The sequence below is a fragment of the Mastigoproctus giganteus genome, chromosome 6 (assembly GCF_048544385.1).
Source record: "Mastigoproctus giganteus isolate SK-2022 chromosome 6, ASM4854438v1, whole genome shotgun sequence".
Taxonomy (NCBI): Eukaryota; Metazoa; Arthropoda; class Arachnida; order Uropygi; family Thelyphonidae; genus Mastigoproctus; species Mastigoproctus giganteus.
Genome location: NC_143580.1, coordinates 177179471 through 177199091, shown reverse-complemented (window position 1 = coordinate 177199091; position 19621 = coordinate 177179471). Strand labels below are relative to the sequence as shown.

The 19621-nt window shown below is 35.8% G+C and overlaps 1 protein-coding gene across 1 annotated transcript in view; it reads left to right on the top strand.

Annotated features, from left to right (window-relative positions):
* Window positions 1-11165, top strand: part of cnir (cornichon-like protein) — a 248024-nt gene extending 236859 nt beyond the window's left edge. The window contains exon 5 of the mRNA XM_090375532.1: window positions 10906-11165. Coding sequence (XP_090231658.1) covers window positions 10906-10966 — 61 coding nt within the window. The 3' untranslated portion in view covers window positions 10967-11165. The remainder of the gene's footprint in view (window positions 1-10905) is intronic.
* The last annotated feature ends 8456 nt before the right edge of the window (window positions 11166-19621 follow it).

The following is a 19621-nucleotide window of genomic DNA, read 5'->3' as shown; positions in this document are numbered from 1 at the left end:
TAAGTTGCTAATATCTTTTTATAAAGATACGCTTTTAAAAATATCTTTATAAAAAGATATTAGCAACTTAGGCAGAACCATGGATGATGGTATTTGTCTTTAAGTTGAACATAAGCCCAGGCCTTAACACCAAGTACTTAGTGCTCAGTCTTCACTGAGAGCAGAAGTTCTCTCCCTGATCTAAATTAACACAGGCAAAGTGTACAAATGTTGATTTCATCCAGTCACTTCTGTGTAATACCAGCTCTGCTGATACTTTTTATTATGATGAAAACTTTTTTGTTAAAAAAGACAATGATTTACCATTGCATAAATTGCTGCAAATAAAAATATTTATGTAATAGTCAATGTGTAGGCCTTTTTTAGCACAATGTTTTTGCATTGTATAGGTGTGGTTGGTATTATAGAAATAACATAGATAACCTACCCAGCATACTTGGGTTATTTTCAGTGACCTTTCAAACTTCATAGCTTTTATTGATATACCTTGTTATTTAAATTTTTATTTCAGTTCCTGACTTTTTTCCATAAACAGGAGTTTTCTCTGTACGGTTAACTCTCTAATAAATTCTTTAGACTTATTGGCCGTTGGCCATGATGGGACAATTGCAACTTCACTTAATGTACATTAATGTGTGTTCACTTAATGTATATGTACATTGTTTTATTTAGTTGCAATAAAGATTTTCTCTAATTGCAATGTACAAAACTGGAGACAAAGCATGAACTCTCTATTAGATATAGCTTCCTTTTGCAGTGATCCAGGTTATCACTTTTTGGCAGATGAGGAAATAGTTTCATCAACAAATTCTAATCCAAATCAGAAACTGCTGATGAAGAGGAAACATTATGATGAATATATGTCACAGAAACCAGCAGCCGATGAAGCATTTAACACATTTCAAATTGCTACTGGGTGTGCAGAATTTCAAGAATTGAATGAGAACAAATTGACATATTTTATAAAAATACAGAATATTGCAATGGGGAAAAAAAAACTGACGATCCAAAACTACTGTAATTTTCTTTTATTAATTTTATTTTTTTTTACTGCCTTCATTTTATACTCTAGATAGATTGCATATGAAATTGATTATTTGAAAAAGTCAACTATCTGAAATATCCCAGTCCTAATTGCCTAGGGTAATTAGGATTATACTCTATTCTTTTCCTTCTCTTAAATAAAAAAAAAAAAAAAGTGTCAGTATGTAGAAGATACTTCATACACCATCCAGTTTTTTATTATGATGAAAATGGGAGGGTGAGCATTTGAGCATTTACTTTGGTATACATCAGCGTTTCCCAAACTGGGGTCCACAAAACGGACCCTCTGGAACTGTTCATACATATATATACACACAGAGAGAAACCTATATACCAAAGTAAATGCTCACCTCCCTCATTTTCATCATAATAAAAAACTGGATGGCGTATGAAGTAACTTCTACATACTAACACTTTATTTTTTTATTTCAGAGAATATATATATATAAAGGGGTCCGTGGATCTCAATAGTTTGGGACAACTGGTATACATAATTTTTCTGACCAAAAACTGTGAACATAGTTGTTCACATTCTGCTGACGAGGCTACTAGAGACGGCCGTGTTCAAAGCCGCTAAGTGGATTTTTCTTATTTATTGATTTGAAATTATTGTTTTTCTAAAACTTTTGATTTAAATTTAGTAGTATAACATTATTTTGTGATTTTCTGATTAATTTGGTGTATTTATTCTTTACTCGGCCTTGTAATTGCATAAAAGTATCGGTAAGGGTTTCCAAGTGTTTCAACTCCGCTGCCGCTCGTAATTTTCCCGCCTTTGTGATACGACAGTTATATACCGTACTAGATAGCGTTAGTTGAACTTCGTTAGCAGTTAAATTGTACGTTTAAATAAATACATATAACGAATTAGATTACAAACGTAATATAATTAATTATATTTAACATAATTAATAACATAACATAATTAATTGTAATTAATTAATAAATTAATAGAATCATGACTCAGACCAGAGCAGCAAAGCAAAAGGCTCAATCTAATGGAAGTGCTGTGGCTCAGAGCAGAACTGAGGGGGGCAGTTGTCCTCTGACTCACAGCCTTATAAAATGCACTGTTTGCTTGATGTTTGCAGAGCAATCGGGTACGGGACATGATACTGCCAAGGTGGATGTCTTTGTGTGTGCGCGATGCAAGGAGTGTATCGATATCAGGCAACAACTCGGCGTTCTTGTGGGCCTATATGAGAGCTTGAAGGACAGGGTGGATGCCCTCGAAGAAACTAAATTGAGGGGCCCATCAAGCTCTCAGCTGCTCACATCAACGCCAGAGCTTGCACTTGGGCATCGCGTGACACAGAGGCAACCCCCAAGGCAGAATGCGCTGGTCCCAAAGGAACTAGTAGTTGTTGGTGACTCTATTGTCAGGGAAACGGGGAACATGCTTTGTAAAAAAGATAGGTGGAACAGGACCAAGGTATGTCTGCCAGGGGCAAAGGTTGATGACATTGTAGAGCGAATATCATCTTTTAAGGGCACAAAAGGTGATATAGTTGTACACGTTGGCACTAATAATATTAAGAGTAGGAGACCGGCAGAATTACTTAACAAGTACAGGTCACTGGTGAACAAAAGCCGAGAATTAGGGTTGAATTTGAAAGTGTCTGCAATTCTGCCCAGACACGATAGGAGGGAGTATATGATGAGAGCATTGTCGATCAATTCGGCCCTGGAAAGATTGTGCAAGGCTCAAGGGGTAGAATTTTTTTCAGCCTGGACTGTACTTGTTAACAGGAGAGATTGCTTCTACAGGGATGGGATACACTTAAATAGAAAGGGTGCAAGAATATTTGCTGATGCTATCGAGGCAGTGTTAGGTGGGTCGGAAAACTGCTAGTTTGGGGGGAGACAAAGAACAATAGATTGACAGTAGCCACTGGCAGAGGTGAAAGAGATTCTTGCACTGCTTCTATTAGAATGAGCAGAAGCCTGAAAAACAAGATGCATGGTATTTCAGAGAATGCTGGGAGCCATTGCGGTACAAGTAAACACATGGGTTGTGTTAGGGTAGCTAAGAATAGAAACAGGAGCAGGTATACTTGCGTGTACACCAACGCTAGGAGTTTAGTAAATAAATTTGATGAATTTGAGGTATTGCTCAAAACATAAAGGCAGATATTGTTGGGATATCAGAGACGTTGTGTCACACAGATATAAGGGATGCAGAACTGCAATTTGGGGAGTACAATGTCTACAGAAAGGATAGGAAGGGGGGAGGGGTTATGCTATTAGTTAAGAAACACATAAAAACCAAGGAAGTGAAGCCAGTCGACATCGCTGGACAGTGCAGTGTTGAGTCAGTTTGGTGTGACATAAGCATTGGGAGATCAAAATTGAGAGTAGGAGTGTGCTATAGGCCTAATGACTCTGAGGAGTATAATAAGGAACTGTACAGGGAAATAGAGTGGGCCAGTAAATCAGAGAGTCTTATAATGGGAGATTTTAATTTCCCAAATATTGACTGGAATTTGGGGGCTGGTTACTCACACACTAGCAGGGCTTTTGTGGATTTATTGGATGATTGTTTTCTACATCAGCATGTTCGGGAGGCAACTAGAGGGAGTAATACTCTTGATTTGATTATCAGCAGTGATTCTTCATGCATTAAGAATCTGCAGATAAATGAACCACTAGGTGGCAGTGATCACAGTGTGCTGAAGTGGGATTTACTCAAAGAGGTAACTACCATTAGGGGTAAAGGGAACGGTTATTGCTTCCGTAAAGGCGACTACGATGGACTGAGACAGTATTTAAATTCTATACAGTGGGACCAACTGATGATGTTACCAACAGCAAATTCAAAATGGGAAGCATTCAAAGAACTTATCTTGGAAGCTACTAGGCTTTACATACCAACTAAGAAATATTGTTCAAGGTTTAGGCCAAAATGGATGTCAGATGAACTAATGAGGCATATGGCAGAGAAGAAAAATGCATGGGATACTTACAAATTAACACATGACACAGAAGCCTATGATAGATACAAGTTTATATGCAACCAAGTTACAAAGGAGGTTAGGCAGGCGAAGGCAGATTACGAGAAATCCTTGGCAAGGGATGCAAAGAAAAACAGCAAAGAGTTCTTTACTTATGTAAACTCTAGAAGGAAGGGGATGAATCAGATTGGTCCACTTGATATTGATGGGTCAACTGTTGATGATCCTGCTCAGGTAGCTAACAAACTAAATGAATATTTTGCATCGACATTCACACATGAGGAGGTATTCAGCAAGGGGAATGCCAGAGGTGTAGTCAACTCTAGCAGTAAGCTACAGAATCTTGAAATAACTGGGAGTAAAGTGGAGGAGAAACTGTTGAAGATAAACACAAGAAAGGCACCCGGGGTGGATGGGATCTATCCAGTTATATTAAAGGAGGCAGCAAAGGAAGTAAGCAAACCCTTAGCCATAATTATGAGAGCTTCCTTGGACTCAGGGGTGGTACCCATAGACTGGAAATGTGCAAATGTGACCCCAATTCACAAAGGAGGATCAAAGGCTGACACAAGTAATTATAGACCTGTGAGCTTAACTTCTGTTCCAGGAAAATTAATGGAGGCACTGGTTAAAGAAGCACTGCAGGATCATTTAGACAAGACTTCAGTAATAGCTCAGACACAGCATGGTTTTGTTAAGGGGAAGTCTTGCCTGACCAACTTGATGGGATACTATGATGCAGTCACAAAAGAACTGGATGCAGGGAATAACTTTGATATTATATACTTGGATCTTAGAAAGGCTTTTGATACTGTTCCACATGGAAGACTGCTACACAAATTGGAGCAGTGTGACATTGGAGGCAAATTGCTGCTATGGATAAAGGGGTGGTTGAGGGGGAGAAGACAGAGAGTGGTAATCAATGGACACTGCTCATTGTGGACTAATGTGATTAGTGGAGTCCCTCAGGGCTCAGTGTTGGGTCCATTATTGTTTTCTGTATTTATAAATGATATTGATGATGGTATATCAAGCTTAATGTCCAAGTTTGCAGACGATACAAAGGTTGGCAGGGTTGTCAAGGACACTACTGACACTATGCTGCTGCAACAGGATCTGGAAAAGTTGAGCAGATGGGCTGAGAGGTGGCAAATGAAGTTTAACATTGACAAATGTAAAGTACTACACATGGGAAACAGCAACCCCAGAGCAACGTATCAACTCTGTGGTATTACGCTGACAGTGGTAGAGAATGAAAGGGACTTGGGGGTGGTTGTGCAGACAGATATGAAGTTCTCTGAGCAGTACAGACGGGCTGCAAGAGTAGCTCATGGAGTATTGTCAATGATATACAGGAATTTTTCCAGCAGGGATAAGGAGGTGATTATTCCATTGTATAAGGCAATGGTCAGGCCACACCTAGAGTACTGTATACAGGTCTGGAGGCCTCATTTCAAGAAGGATGTAGAGCTGCTGGAACGAGTACAGAGAAGGGCAACAAGATTAGTGAATAGAACAAAGGGGTGCTCTTACGAAGAAAGGCTTAAGTTTTGCAAATTACAGTGTCTATAGACTAGGCACCAGCGAGGTGATCTGATAGAGGTGTATAAAGCCTTGAATGGTTTAAGCATGCTCAATGCTGATGGGATTCTTCCTCTAGCTCAGAAAAATCACCTGAGAGGGCATAAATTCAAATTGAGGAAAGACAGATGTAGGATAGACGTGCGGAAATTTGTCTTTAGCCAGCGGGTGGTTGGTTGGTTGGTGGAACAGACTTCCATCCCTTGTGGTGGAGGTTGATAGCCTAAATAAGTTTAAGGCTCAGCTGGACAGGTATTTTGAACGAACAGAGGGGTGAAGTGGAAGTGGGTTTTTTTTTTTTTTTTTTTTGGCTGATGCTGCATAAGCTTGCTTTCTTGCATCAAATGCCTCTACTAATGCTAATGCTAGTTTTATACCTGATTCTTTATCTTACATCTGTGAAAATTTTGCACCATAAAATCAAATAATGAATCACTGACTTTTATAAGAAAGAATATTGCACTTACTTTTGTGTTAGAAATGGTTACCACGACAAATTAGGGTACCACATTGTTTGCCATCCATGTATTAAAAACTGTGCAAAAGTGGATTAGTGAAAGGAAGATTACATTTCACATACCAAATCCTTAATACGAGTATTCTTTTTCATGCTTGCTTGCCCTCACACTTAAGTTGGTATTTTTTTAAAATTAACAGATAACCAAATCTCTGTCTTATTGACATTTTAGAAAATTGGTCCATTGAATTTGTTCATTGTTTGTGTAACTTATGATCATTCTCTGTATTTTCATCCATATTTACAAAATTATGTTGTGTTTTAATTCAGTTTTCTATTCCTTCTTTATACTTTACTGCTAGAAAGATTACACCCCCCCCACACACACACACAGAGGGATTACAACATACGGATTCTGTATGATAAACCATTTTTGGACGCATTAAGCATCATTTTATTTCTAATGTGTTTTTGCTACTTATGAAGTCATGTCCTGATTCTCATTGAAATTTTAAGCTTTTCTAATTATTTGTGGTTGTAAAGCTTTGTTCATGCAGTGTTACGTAAATATGGACAGACCATGCTACTTTTCCACTGCCATTCACTGTTTGTATTTTTATTTAAACAATTCTTGAAAACAGTATTGATACAGCATTATTTTTCACGTGTATTTGACCAAAATGGGGAGGAAAAAATGTATTAGCTGCTCTTTAGTTACAAAGCATACCCAAAATGCTAGTAAGACCTTGTACAATTTAATGTTGCATTTAAAAATTTATCTGGAATGTAAGTAAAAGTTTAAATCTAGAAAAATAATAATTACTAATATGTAATTTTACTTATAGTAAGTTTTCTATGTCAGTTTTTTCTCTGACCGCTCACTGCAGGTAATTGTAGATGGCTCTCTGTCTTCTAACCTTCTCCACTAATGCTGATGTTCCCCAAGGTTCAGTTCATTCTCCCACTCTTTTCTTCCTGTATATTAATGACTTTATTCCATTGACCAGAAATCCTATCCATAGTTTTTCTGATGATAACACTTGCATTCCATCTTCCAGTTTGAAAAACCTTGCACTGCACAAACAGCTTCAACTTCTTGAATATCCACTACCAATTCCTGAAATAGTGACCTCCATTGGGGCAAAGATAACTTATTCGATTTCAGTCCTAAAACTCAATTCCCGTCTTATATCTCGCCAAAAGGATTCTTCTGCTCCTATGCTTATATTCAATGACACTCAGATTTCTAGGCAAGATCATATATCACTATTGGGAATGACCCTGACTTCTAACCTCTCTTGGCATAAGCACATTACAAATATTGCTTCCTCTCCATCTAAAAAACTGGGTTTTCTCTTTCACTCTTAGTGTTACTTTTTTTTCAAACAGCTGTTCACTCTGTACAAATCGCAAAACCTCCCTAACATGGAATATTGTTCCCATGTCCGGGGTGGTGTCCCAAAACCTCTTTCAGGTTTCTAGATTCCATTCAAAAGAGGGCAGGTTAAGTTAATTAATGACTTATCTCTAACAGTCTCTCCACTTTCTGTTTCAAGATATTCTGTTTTGTTGCATGCCTTTTCTATTTAGATACTTCCATGAGCACTCTTCTTCTGAATTGGCTTCTATGACTACCACTCTCCCTTCCAAAGCAGTCAAAACATGTGCTGCAACCAATTAATATCCTTTTACTGTCCAACTTCAAACTCACAGAACCAACTTTTCTTCATTTATTCCTTCAACTTCTATTTTTTGGAACAACCTTCCTTCATAAGTATTTTCTGAAAATTACTATCTACAGAAATTCAAGTCTAATGTCAACAAGTATCTTCTTTCATTTTCTCAACCTTCAACCCATGAATGGTACTAAGTACTATAGGTTCTAATACCTCTCGTTTGGGATTTTTATGAAAAAAGGTGAAGTGAATAATTAGACCTGTAAGCTTGACTTAATTTGAATAGACTTGATTGACTTGATTTGAAACAGAGCTACATAATACTGAACTAGTAGTTTGGTGATGATTTAAAGCAGTTGTGCATGGATTTTTTGGTAGAAGGAAAGAAGATAATTATGAATCTCTAGTGTCACCTTACTGGAATTTTATAAAAGATATGGGCTGCTTTAATGTCTTTTAAAACTCATTTTCTTCATTCCCATCTCAATTTTTCCCTTCAAAACATACCTGCAATGGAAAAATACTTACCAAGATCACTGGCATGATGGGAGATTACTGCTAATTTCTTAAAAAGGAAAGCAAAAAGTATGGTACCACACTCAAGGAAGTGAAGAACAGACCAACCTGGGAGTAATTGTTCAGTTGGATGCAAAGTTCTCTGAGCATTGAATATGGGCTGATGGAACAGTTAATTGTGTTTTATCAGTAATATACTGGAATTATTCTACAACTTGATGCTAATGTCTGACAGCCTCATTTTAGGAAGAATGCAGGCTGTTGGAATAGGTAAAGAGAAGAATGGGATTAATGAGGAGAACAAACACCCTGTATATTGACTGGAACTTGTGGGTTGGTCATGTGCACACCAGCAAGGCTTTGGTGGATTTATTGGATGATTGTTTTCTGCAGCAACCAGACAGAGTAATACTCTTAATCTGGTTATCAACAGTGATTATTCACAAATTAAGAATTTGCAGATAAAGGAACCACTAGGTGGTAGTGATCACAGTGTGCTTATGTAGGATTTACTTAAAAACATAACTACCATGAGGGGTAAAGGGAAGGAATTTTTGCTTTCGTAGAGGTGACTACAGTGGTTTCAGACGGTTTTTAAATTCTGTACAGTGGGACCAACTGATGATGTTACCAACAGCAAATTCTAAATGGGAAGCATTCAAGGAAGCTGTTGTGTAAATGTATAGTATGAATATATTTAATGTGGAACTAGAGAAATTATTAGAGAGAGGATAATAAGTTAATGTAAAAGTGTTTTTCTTCCCCCCCCCCCTTATTTTATTTTAATTTTTATTTATTTATTTATTTTTGAGTGATGTTGTATAGGCTTTCCTCCTTGCATCATTTGCTACTAATGATACTAATACCCTACCAAAAATATCTGCACATCATCATCATCATGTGTGAAAAATATCAGCTTAAGTTGTAGGCACACCTTTAGCCCATTGACAGCATCATTCCATTGTGAAAAACTTTTCCACCAGTTCCTCATAAGTGAAATCACTGGTTTGGCTGTAGTAGAGGGATATTGGTCACACTCTGATCCTACATTTAAATTCATCCCAAAAGCAATCAGATATAGGTTTGGGCTCTGAGCAAACCTGACAGTTTTTAGGGCTGCCTAACAGTTTCCATATGCCTACCTCACCCTAATTTGCCACGTTCCTTTACATCAGCTGCAGTTGACTTTACAAGGTTCAGTGGTGTCACTGCATATGCAGTCACAAATACTTGATATGGCATCCAACAATTAAGCCTCTTTGAAACACCATGAGCACCTTGCTATGAATCATTTTGTTTGTGATATCTGCCATTGTCTGTCACATTTAAACCTCTTCCTGCTTTGCATACATTTCTACTTCATTCACGCTGTTGCATTTGTAGGAATGTGTGAATTCTTTTAGTATACAGCCACTTCGCAACTTAACATAAATTCAACTTTACATAAATTCAACTTTACATAAATTTTTTCCAGCTGGTGCAAACTTAAAAAAAATCATGGAAACGTATTTTGCCTCCCATAGGAAATAAATGGAGGACCCGACTAGGATGACAAAAATACTAGATGGCATAACACCATAAGACAAGTGCCTTAATAAAAAGTACTTACAGCATTCATTGTGTTTATATTGTTGTAATTAATCTGTTTTAAATGAAATGCTTAATATGCTCCATACAATGCTCCCATCCCTGCACACTCATATGATCCTAGTCACCCACTCTTAAACATTAATAAAGCCTGTGCAGAAATTACTAAAAGTTGTTTAAATGGTGTATGGAAGAAAATATGCCCATAGCACATAAAATGCTTTGAAGGATCCGAAAAAAGAGAATCATATGAAGCGGTTACAGATAAGATTGTAAAGCTTGCAGAGTTACTTCAGTTGGGGGTTGATACCAACGACGTGGAGGAGTTAATAGAAGAAGAAGAGAAGGAATTATCTAATGAACTTATTGACTTGCAAGAAGCGATAGTGAGAGAAGAAAATGCTGACAGGATTCAAGATGAACCAACACTTCATCACCATAGAGATGGCAGTGGAATTTCGTGAAATTGCATTGGCAATGGCGAGGTTCGAAAAGATGGATCCTGACAGCAAACGTTTCTTAAAAATTAACAGAGCGGTGAAGATAAGCTTGCTTGCTACAAAGAAATCTACGAAGAAGAGAAAAAAGCTGCCCTCCAGTTATCTATTAATATGTTCATTCATAAGATTGAGCCGCTGGCTCCTTCTAAATTGGCCAACCCTTTCTAAATAAGGTGTTTGTATTGGCACTTGTCTTAATCTTTTTTCCTATATGTGAGATAAAAAAAAAAAAAAAATTGAATAAATAATTCTATTTACATGTTCAGCGAACATTTCTTTTTTGCTTCAATCAAATTCAGCGTGCATAGTTGCGGGTGCTGCATAAGCATTTAAGGAAATTCCGACTTGTGCAAAATTCAACTTGCATAAAGTTCTGCAGAACGCAACTCTTACGTAAGACGGGGAGTAGCTGTATCTGTTTATACCTGTAGGGAATTATAAAATTATCTTTATTGCTGATATAGTTTCTTTGGCTGATTAAAGTTTAACATGTAAATTATTTTAATTCATTCAGATATTTCATATACTTTATAATTCATTCATATTATACTAAATAATTACTTTGTCTTTTTTCTTTCTTTCTTTCTTTCCAGCATGATCATCGCACTTCTTACAAAATCACCAGGTGTCACAGGCCCATCAGAAGAATTTTAATTTTTTTGTTTAACACCTACTTTTGTAAAATTATTGCATTTTGTCAGAATCAGTCAAGATGGGTTCCTCCCATCCTAATTTGAAAGAGTACATTAAGTGCATGAGTTAGTAGTTTTCACAAGTGTTCATTTACAAGGAATGAAAGTTATATCAACCTAGATTAATTTTCATACTGATATCTCCCACCATCATCAGAAGAAATGTCCAAATGAAGAAATGTTAGTGCTGTAGTAGAAGTTAGTTCCATTGGTATAATTTGTTAAAAAAAAATAAAGTAAATGACAAACATGACAAGCTTGTGCAAAATTCCACTTATTTATAGTGTCAATATTTTGGATATCTTATATGTAAATATTTTGAAAATAATCTTTGATATTTTGTACTGTTAGACTGTAAAAGATCTATCTGGTTAAAGGTAGATAGATTAAATATTGTTGTCATGAGGGCAACAAATGGCCAAAAAACACATCATATGAAATACACTAATTTTGAGTTACTGGAAGTAGCATGAACTACTTAATTTTCTCATAGTGTTTGTGTGTGTAATGAATTATTAAATATGGAGTGATATCACAGTGGTAAAACTCTTGGATCATCCTTTTACATTCATCTTAATAATATAATGTTAATGCTAAATCCTAATCGTACCTAATGTTTATTGAGATGTAAGATGTTTCAGTTTTTTTTTTGTTATATTTATAGTGATAAAATAAGAGCTGTAAGTATTTGCTTGTCTTCTTTTTAAATGTGCACATTTCTTTACACAATAACATTCTAAAGTTCCTAATTAGTAATTTTGGGGGGAAACAAAGAAAACCTACTTAACTGCTATGATAAAGAAGATGATTTTCATAAAATCTCTGTGAATCTTTCAAATGAATTAAACATAAAAAATGTTTCTTTTCTTGTGAAAAATAATCTTTGTTTGCCACAAATTGTCTTGATATTTATTAAATCAGCTTTCAGTAAATGAAAGCTTTTGAAAAATCAAAGTAAAGATTGTGTAGAATTAACTAGTTTTCAAATACAGTTTTAACATAGAACCATATCAAAAAGGACCACGCTGCATATCATAATTCCTTGTAAAAACAAATGTATGTTATTTACTATTTTAACCAAATATTTGTCTTACTTTTAATGAGGCTACATAACATTTACAAAAATAATAATATGAAAATTTGAATTTTTATCCATAAAATTGGTACTTTTTTGCCTGTTGTGGAAAAGAATTCTAATTAGTTAATTCCAAGCAATAAACAGCCCTGGTCCTAATGTTTTAATATATATACATATATACACATTGTTAATTTTGCTGAATGAAATTTTCAGTAACATCACATTATTATAATAAATTAAACATAAATAATGAAGAGAACATCTTATTTTCTTAATCTTGAATACTTTTGAAAATTGTTTGATGTATGTTTTCTTTTCTGTACTACCCAACTTATGCTTTGCTAAAATAAACATGTTGTATAACACAAAGTTTACTGTACCTGCTGCCAAACCTGAGTCTTGCTTATCCACCTAGCATCAGCTAAGAAGGATAGCAGTTAACATCATAAATTGTGCAATGAAAATTATAATAAAACCATATATGTATAATATTTAGAGCCGGAGTGTATTTTGCAGTCTCATGCAATAACTCAGAAAGCAGACAAAAATCACAAGCACTGCATTTTCTACAGGCCTCTTAATGAGTAGATTTTTATACCTCAACTTTAATTGCAGCTAAAAGTAGAATTAAGATCCTTAAATTATATTTTTTGTTGCACTCCACTGCACACATGTAAGACTGTTAGCTATTTTAGTTTGTTTGATAATTAGAATAGAATATCATTTTCTTCCCGTTTCATAAAAGCTAAGGAGCTAAACAAGTTGTGGATAATCGAACAAAATTTGGTTAGGTTTTCCCACACACGCACCGGATCAGTTTTTTTTCATCTTCTTTAACTTAATAAATCAATAACTGACTTTGGCCAAATTATTTGAAATGAAAGTACTTAGATTATTCAACTGTTTATTACTAATAGTTTAAGAATCGTATTTCACAAATGTTTTCTCCACTTCTTCAGTGACTACGAAACTGAAAATGAGATGGCTTACCTGTTATTATTTATTATTTTTTTTGTTTTCAATTTATGTTTAATATTACAAATTATTTATCAAATTGATTTAAAATATATTTCTAAAAAACCATGGGAATTTACATTTAATCATTTCACATTCCAGTGTGGCTGGGCACAACTGGCTAAAATCCCAAAGTTATTTTGATTGGCTGGTTAGTCACTCACAACGACACAGCGTAATTTTAGCTATAATTTAAAACTTTACAGTAGTTTCGCCTTATACTGAGTTCAACGAATTATTTGTTCAATTTATTTTATAAAGTAGAAACTTCGGCTGTTAGTAAAATGAAGCCAAAATTGAGCTTTTTAGAAAATGGATTTCTTCTGTGGTTAAAGAAGAGTCTAAAGACATACCAAACGGATGGAAAAATAATATATTGCAACAAGTGCAATAAAGAGGTACGTAAATTAATTAATTACCTGGTAATAGATCTATCATAATTTATTTTTGGATTCTTCGATATGTGAACATTCCAAATTTAATGCTCATGCATATTAGTTTTTTCATACAATTTTTCATATAAATAGGAAAATAATAATTTTTATAAATCTTAAATAAATATATAAATACTTTTTTAAGGTTCCGTGCTTGAAAGTATCCCAATTACAACAGCATAACATTACTGTTTTGCATGAAGCAAATGTAAGGAAAGTTTCAGGGGTGCATACTATATAGCAGCTGCTTACTGCAGAAAACCAAAAAACATCAGATCCATTCTTTGCTGATTTATGCCAAGCAATGGTTGCTGCAAACATTCCTTGGAACAAAGTGAACAATTCAGTCTTCAAAAGCTTCTTGGAAAAATACTGCTCCCGAAAAATTCCTGACCAATCAACGTTATGGAAAAATTACCTTGAGGATTGCAATAAATCGGTATGCTTTCATTGATTTTATTAAATTATTAATTATATGACCAAAGACTGAATGCTGTGTAGGCAATATTTTAATTAGTTTATTTACTTACTTGCAGTGTCTAAACAATATTCGCGAAGATAGTGGAAGCAGCTGTGTGTGGGGTTCAGTTGATGAAACCATAGATTGCGAAGACAGATATATAGCTAATTTTATTGTCAGAAAGCTTGATTCAGATGGACCATCTAAATCTTATCTGCTTGCATCAAAGAGTCTGGATAAAACTAATTATGCAACTTTTGCTAGATTTCTTAACGATTCTCTCAATGAGTACCATATCTCTGTGATCGACTGATCACTGCTACATTGGAATGGGAATCTTCGCGGATTTTATTTTTTTAGTTTAATTCTTTAGAATTAAACTAAAAAAATAATATTTTTGTATTTTTATTTATTAATTATTTAAAATTATAAATGTATAATTTATAAAATGATAAATTAATATACAATTACTTCGTTTGTTTCAGGTGTAAAAGCTAATAATTTTCTTCTTTCATTGGTGCCTCCGTAGCCAGGTGGGCAGCAGCAGCAGTAGTGTGTAGCACACGCTTCCTGATTAGACCAGGGTTCGAGCCCATGATCCACCAAATACGGAAGATGTGGAAAGGTCAGGGAATGACCATTGCATATCCCCGGAGCAATATGGCCTTAGTTGCTAATGCTCCTAAAAACCAAATAACTAACTTCTTTTATTAACAGATTCAGCAGCCTACATGCTCAAAGCCGGGAAAGCATTGTAGATATTTTTTCCGAGCATGATACATCTTATTTGTTTTGCCCATGGTCTCCACTGTGTAGCAGAACAAGTGCATTCGCAATTTAAAGATGTTGACAAGCTGATATCACTGACTACAAAGGTCTTCCTTAAGGTGCCCTCAAGAGTACAGCTCTTAAAAGAAATACACCCTGATCTGCCTATTCCACCTGATCCAGTAATCACAAGATGGGGGGCGCCTCCGTAGCCAGGTGGGCAGGAGCAGCAGCAGTGTAGCACATGCTTCTTGATTAGACCGGGGTTCGAGCCCATGCCCACCAAATACAGAGAATGCGGAAAGGTCAGGAAAAGACCACCGCATATCCCCGGAGCAATATGGCCTTAGTTGCTAATGCTCCTAAAAACCAAATATTCTGACCTTTCCGCAAATAATAACATGTTATAATAACAAGATGGGGGACCTGGCTTGACGCTGTGTCATATTACGGCCAACATTTTACAACAACCAAGGAAGTTACCGTTTTAAATAAAACTTAAACACGTGATATTTAAAGCCATGAATAATTTTATTTTTATTTACAGGTAATTGACAACTTGGTAACTGAGAAAGCTAAATCCATATCTGAAGCACAGGAAATTTTTGCTAAGAAGGTATCCCACAATGTTGTTTACATTGACAGTAATTTGTCTTCCTCGATTACTAAACTGGAGGCGAAAAATATGCCTCTAATTAAGGCTGTAGACATCATTCGAAAACCAGAGGACAAGATGAAACAAGTTCCTGGGGAAATTGGAGAGAAAATTGTTAATAAACTAGATGCAGTTTTCGCTCGAAACCCAGCTTATCCCACCATATGCAAAATTTTCCAAGTTTTAGAGGGTAGGGCCATTGAGGGACTTCCTCTAGCTCCTGATGTCATTAAGGTGTTTAATTTTGCCCCGATCACATCTTGTGATGTTTGAGAGGTCCTCTGCTTACAAGCGAATATTAGCAGATGATAGAAGGAGATTAACTCCAAAACATTTAAAGTGGATACAGGTATCGCAATGTTATGGAAAGTGCTTAGCAACTTAAATGTTAGTAGCCTAGTACCTTAGCCTATACATTTTGGTTTTTGTATGTTTAAAAAATTTTATTTTAATGTTCATATTAAAAAAAAAAAACTTGCAAATTGTGATATTTTCATTATATTACTTGTTAGAAATTTGTATAACAAGTCGTACAATTTTAAAAGAATAAATAAAGTAAATATTATCATTTATACGGTATGTAAAGGTAAATTATTTCGTCACGTTTGGTTAAATTTAATGACATATTTTCATCATGTTTTGACATTTTTAAGGTCATAAAAATCTGAACCCTAGTTATAAAAGTAAAATTAAGATTTAGGGTTAAACTCTAAATATATATAATTTAGTGCAAAAGCATCATTTTAACGTAGCCATCTACCAAAGTAGTTAAATTAATTAAATTGGCATCGTTTTGGTTAACGCTAGTGAACTGTTACTTATTCAAGGTAGTACAATACCATGGCAACTTGTTGTGAAGGCATTCACAATGAGATATAACCAAAACTATGCCAATTTAATTAATTAATTTTAACTACTTTGGTAGATGGCTATGTTAAAATGATGCTTTTGCAATAATATAGTAGTCTTTCTACCTCATAGCATGAGGCCTTTGCCCTAAAATATTTTATAGTCTATATCACTGCACACCATCAGGCATCTCTCATATTGTGAAGTTATACTTCATAACTGGGTTGTCACTATTGCAACACCAGGGTACCTGCCCACCCACCACAAAGAGAAGCCAACACGCTTTGAAACGGTGCCATCTGGGTGGTGGTATCTGCTGAGAATAAGTAACAATAGTCTTCTCCACTGGGTGAAGCGTTACTTATTCGAGGTAGTACAATACCATGTCAACTCATTGTGAAGGCTTTCACACTATGAGATATAACCAAAATGATGCCAATTTAATTAATTAAAAATTAATAATGACTATGTTAAAATGATGCTTTTGCACTAAACTATATCTTAGTCTTTCTACCTCATAGTATGAGGGCTTTTCTCTTAAATATTTTATACTCTAAATATATTTATTTCCATCTAAACAAGTGTGATGTCAGGAAATTTGCTTTCAACCAGCAATTTGAAACCACCAGATGGAAGCGGATAGTTAGAATAAATTTAAATAACTAGACAAATTAAATCTGCAGTCACCTTTGATTTTGAAAGTGACTGCAGATTTAATTTGTATAAATGTCAAGTGAAAGTTTGTCCAGGTGAAACAATTTTTTTTTCTATGATCCCACCAATGTCCAATATGAACTGGTCATTCAAATGGATCTGTTCACACCGGCCTCATTGCATGGGACAATTTTTTTGCCAAGAGAAACTCGTCTGTGATTTCTGTGTATTCTTCAGATCAAGTTCATTGTTCTTATTCACGAAACGAAAATTTGCACCGAAAGGGCAAGGATATTGTGGCATTTTGGAAATCCACGAAATATTGCATGACATTCTGGAGAAAATCATAGAAGTATTTCTGGCAAAAATATTTTAACAATAGCAGACTTGCTGATTAAAGTCTCAAGTGCATTATACAATGATTGTGACATATTTTATTGAATTCTTTTAAAATCAGATGTTTCAAGAAAATGTCTATCCATGCTCTTGAATTGCTCGATAAAGCTTTCCCAAAACCAGAGAATGGTCACTGAAATCACTGAGAAAGTCATTTGCTACCAAAAACAAATCCTCTTTGAATATCAGGTTTAAGGTAGAATATGAAATCCACAATGTCTTCATTAAAGTGTGTGTGTGTGTGTGTGTGTGTGTGTGTGTGTGTGTGTGTGTGTGTGTGTGTGTGTGTGTGTGTGTGTGTGTGTGTGTGTGTGTGTGTGTGTGTGTGTGCGTGCGTGCGTGCGCGTGCGTGCGTGCGTGTGTTAATGGTCTATTGTATAAGGCAGTGGTCAGGCCACACCTTGAGTACTGCATACTGGAGGCCTCATTTAGGGAGGATGTACTGCTGGAACAAGTGCAGAGAACGGCAACAAGATTGGTGAGTAGAACAAAAGATTGCTCTTACCAAGAAAGACAAGTTCTGCAAATTGCATCTTCTGGAGACTAAGCACCTGGGAGGTGAGGTAATTGAGGAGTATAAGGCCTTGAATGGTTTGAGCAAGCTGAATCGTGATGGGATTCTACCTCTTGCTCAGATTACTCACCTGACAGGACATAAATTCAAATTGAGGAAAGACAATTGTAGAATAGATGTGCAGAAATTTACCTTTAGCCAACGAGTGGTTGATAGTTGGAACAAACTACCATGTGTCATAGTGCAGGTCAAAAACCTTAAATTAAAGGCACAAATAGACAAGCATTTGGAGTGAATGGATGTGTGAAATGGGAAGGGTTTTTTTTTTTTTTTTTGGCTGATGCCATATAAGCTTGCTTTCTTGCATCATATGCCTCTACTAATGCTAACCCTGAGATCCAAAATCTTCCAGGCTGATTTTGCTGCACTCTTGTTTTGGCAAAATATAAGATTAATGGTAGTTAGAATTACAAATCTCAACTATTTTTAGCATTAGTAAAGGCACATGATGCAAGAAAGCAAGCTTACATAGCATCAGTCAAAAAAAAAAATAAATAAAAAATAAAAATAATCTAATTTCATCCATCCACTTGCTCCAAATGTTTGTCTAGTTCTGCCTTGAATCTTTTTAAGCTATCAACTTCAACAACAGATGGAAGTTTGTTCCAGCAATCAACCACACGCTGGCTAAAGGCAAACTCCCACTTGTTCAGAATACGAACCTACGGGGACATAAGTTCAAATTAAGAAAGGATAGATGTAGAATAGATGTGCGGAAATTTGCCTTTAGCCAGCGGGTGGTTAATTGCTGGAACAAACTTCCATCTGTCGTTGTGGAAGTTGATAGGTTAAATAAATTTAAGGAGGAACTGGACAGGCAATTGGAGGGAATGGTGTGATTTTTTTTTTTTTTTTTTTTGGCTGATGCTGCATAAGCTCCTACACTTGCTTTCTTGCATCAAGTGCCACTACTACTACTACTACTACATCTATCCTACAACTGTCTTTCCTCAATTTGAATTTATACCTTCAGGCGATTATTCTGAGCAAGAGGGAGAATCTCTTCAGCATTGAGCATGCTCAAACCATTCAAGGCTTTATACACCTCAATCAGTTCACCTTGCAGGTGCCTAGTCTCCAGACACTATAATTTGCAAAACTTAAGCCTTTCTTTGTAAGAGCAACCCTTTGTTCCATTCACTAATCTTGTTGCCCTTCTCTGCACTCGCTCCTGCAGCTCTATATCCTTCCTAAAATGAGGCCTCCAGACCTGTATACATGGGTGGCATATTATAATATGCCACCCATTGTTAAACTGATAGACAGTACTCAAGGTGTGGCCTGACCATTGCTTTATACAAGGGGATAATCTCCTCATTCCTGCTCGAAAAAGTCCTGTATGTCATTGACAAGAGACCATGAGCTGTTCTTGCAGACCGTCTGCACTGCTCAGAAAACTTCATATCTGCCTGCCCAATTACCCCCCAGGTCCTTTTCATTCTCTACTGCTGTCAGTGTAGTACCACATAGTTGATACTTTACTCTGGGGTTACTGCTTCCCATATGCAGTACTTTACATTTGTCAATGTTATCATCAGTTGCCATCTCTCAGCCGATCTGCTCAACTTTTCTAGATCCTGTTGCAGCACCATACTGTCATTAGTTTCATTAACAACCGTGCTAAAAAAGCAGATCTTGCAGCTAAACAACCAGATACCTCTATTTTAAAGACTTTTCAAGTTCCATATACCGATTTCAAACCAATCATCTGTAAAACATGTTACAATAGTTGGTC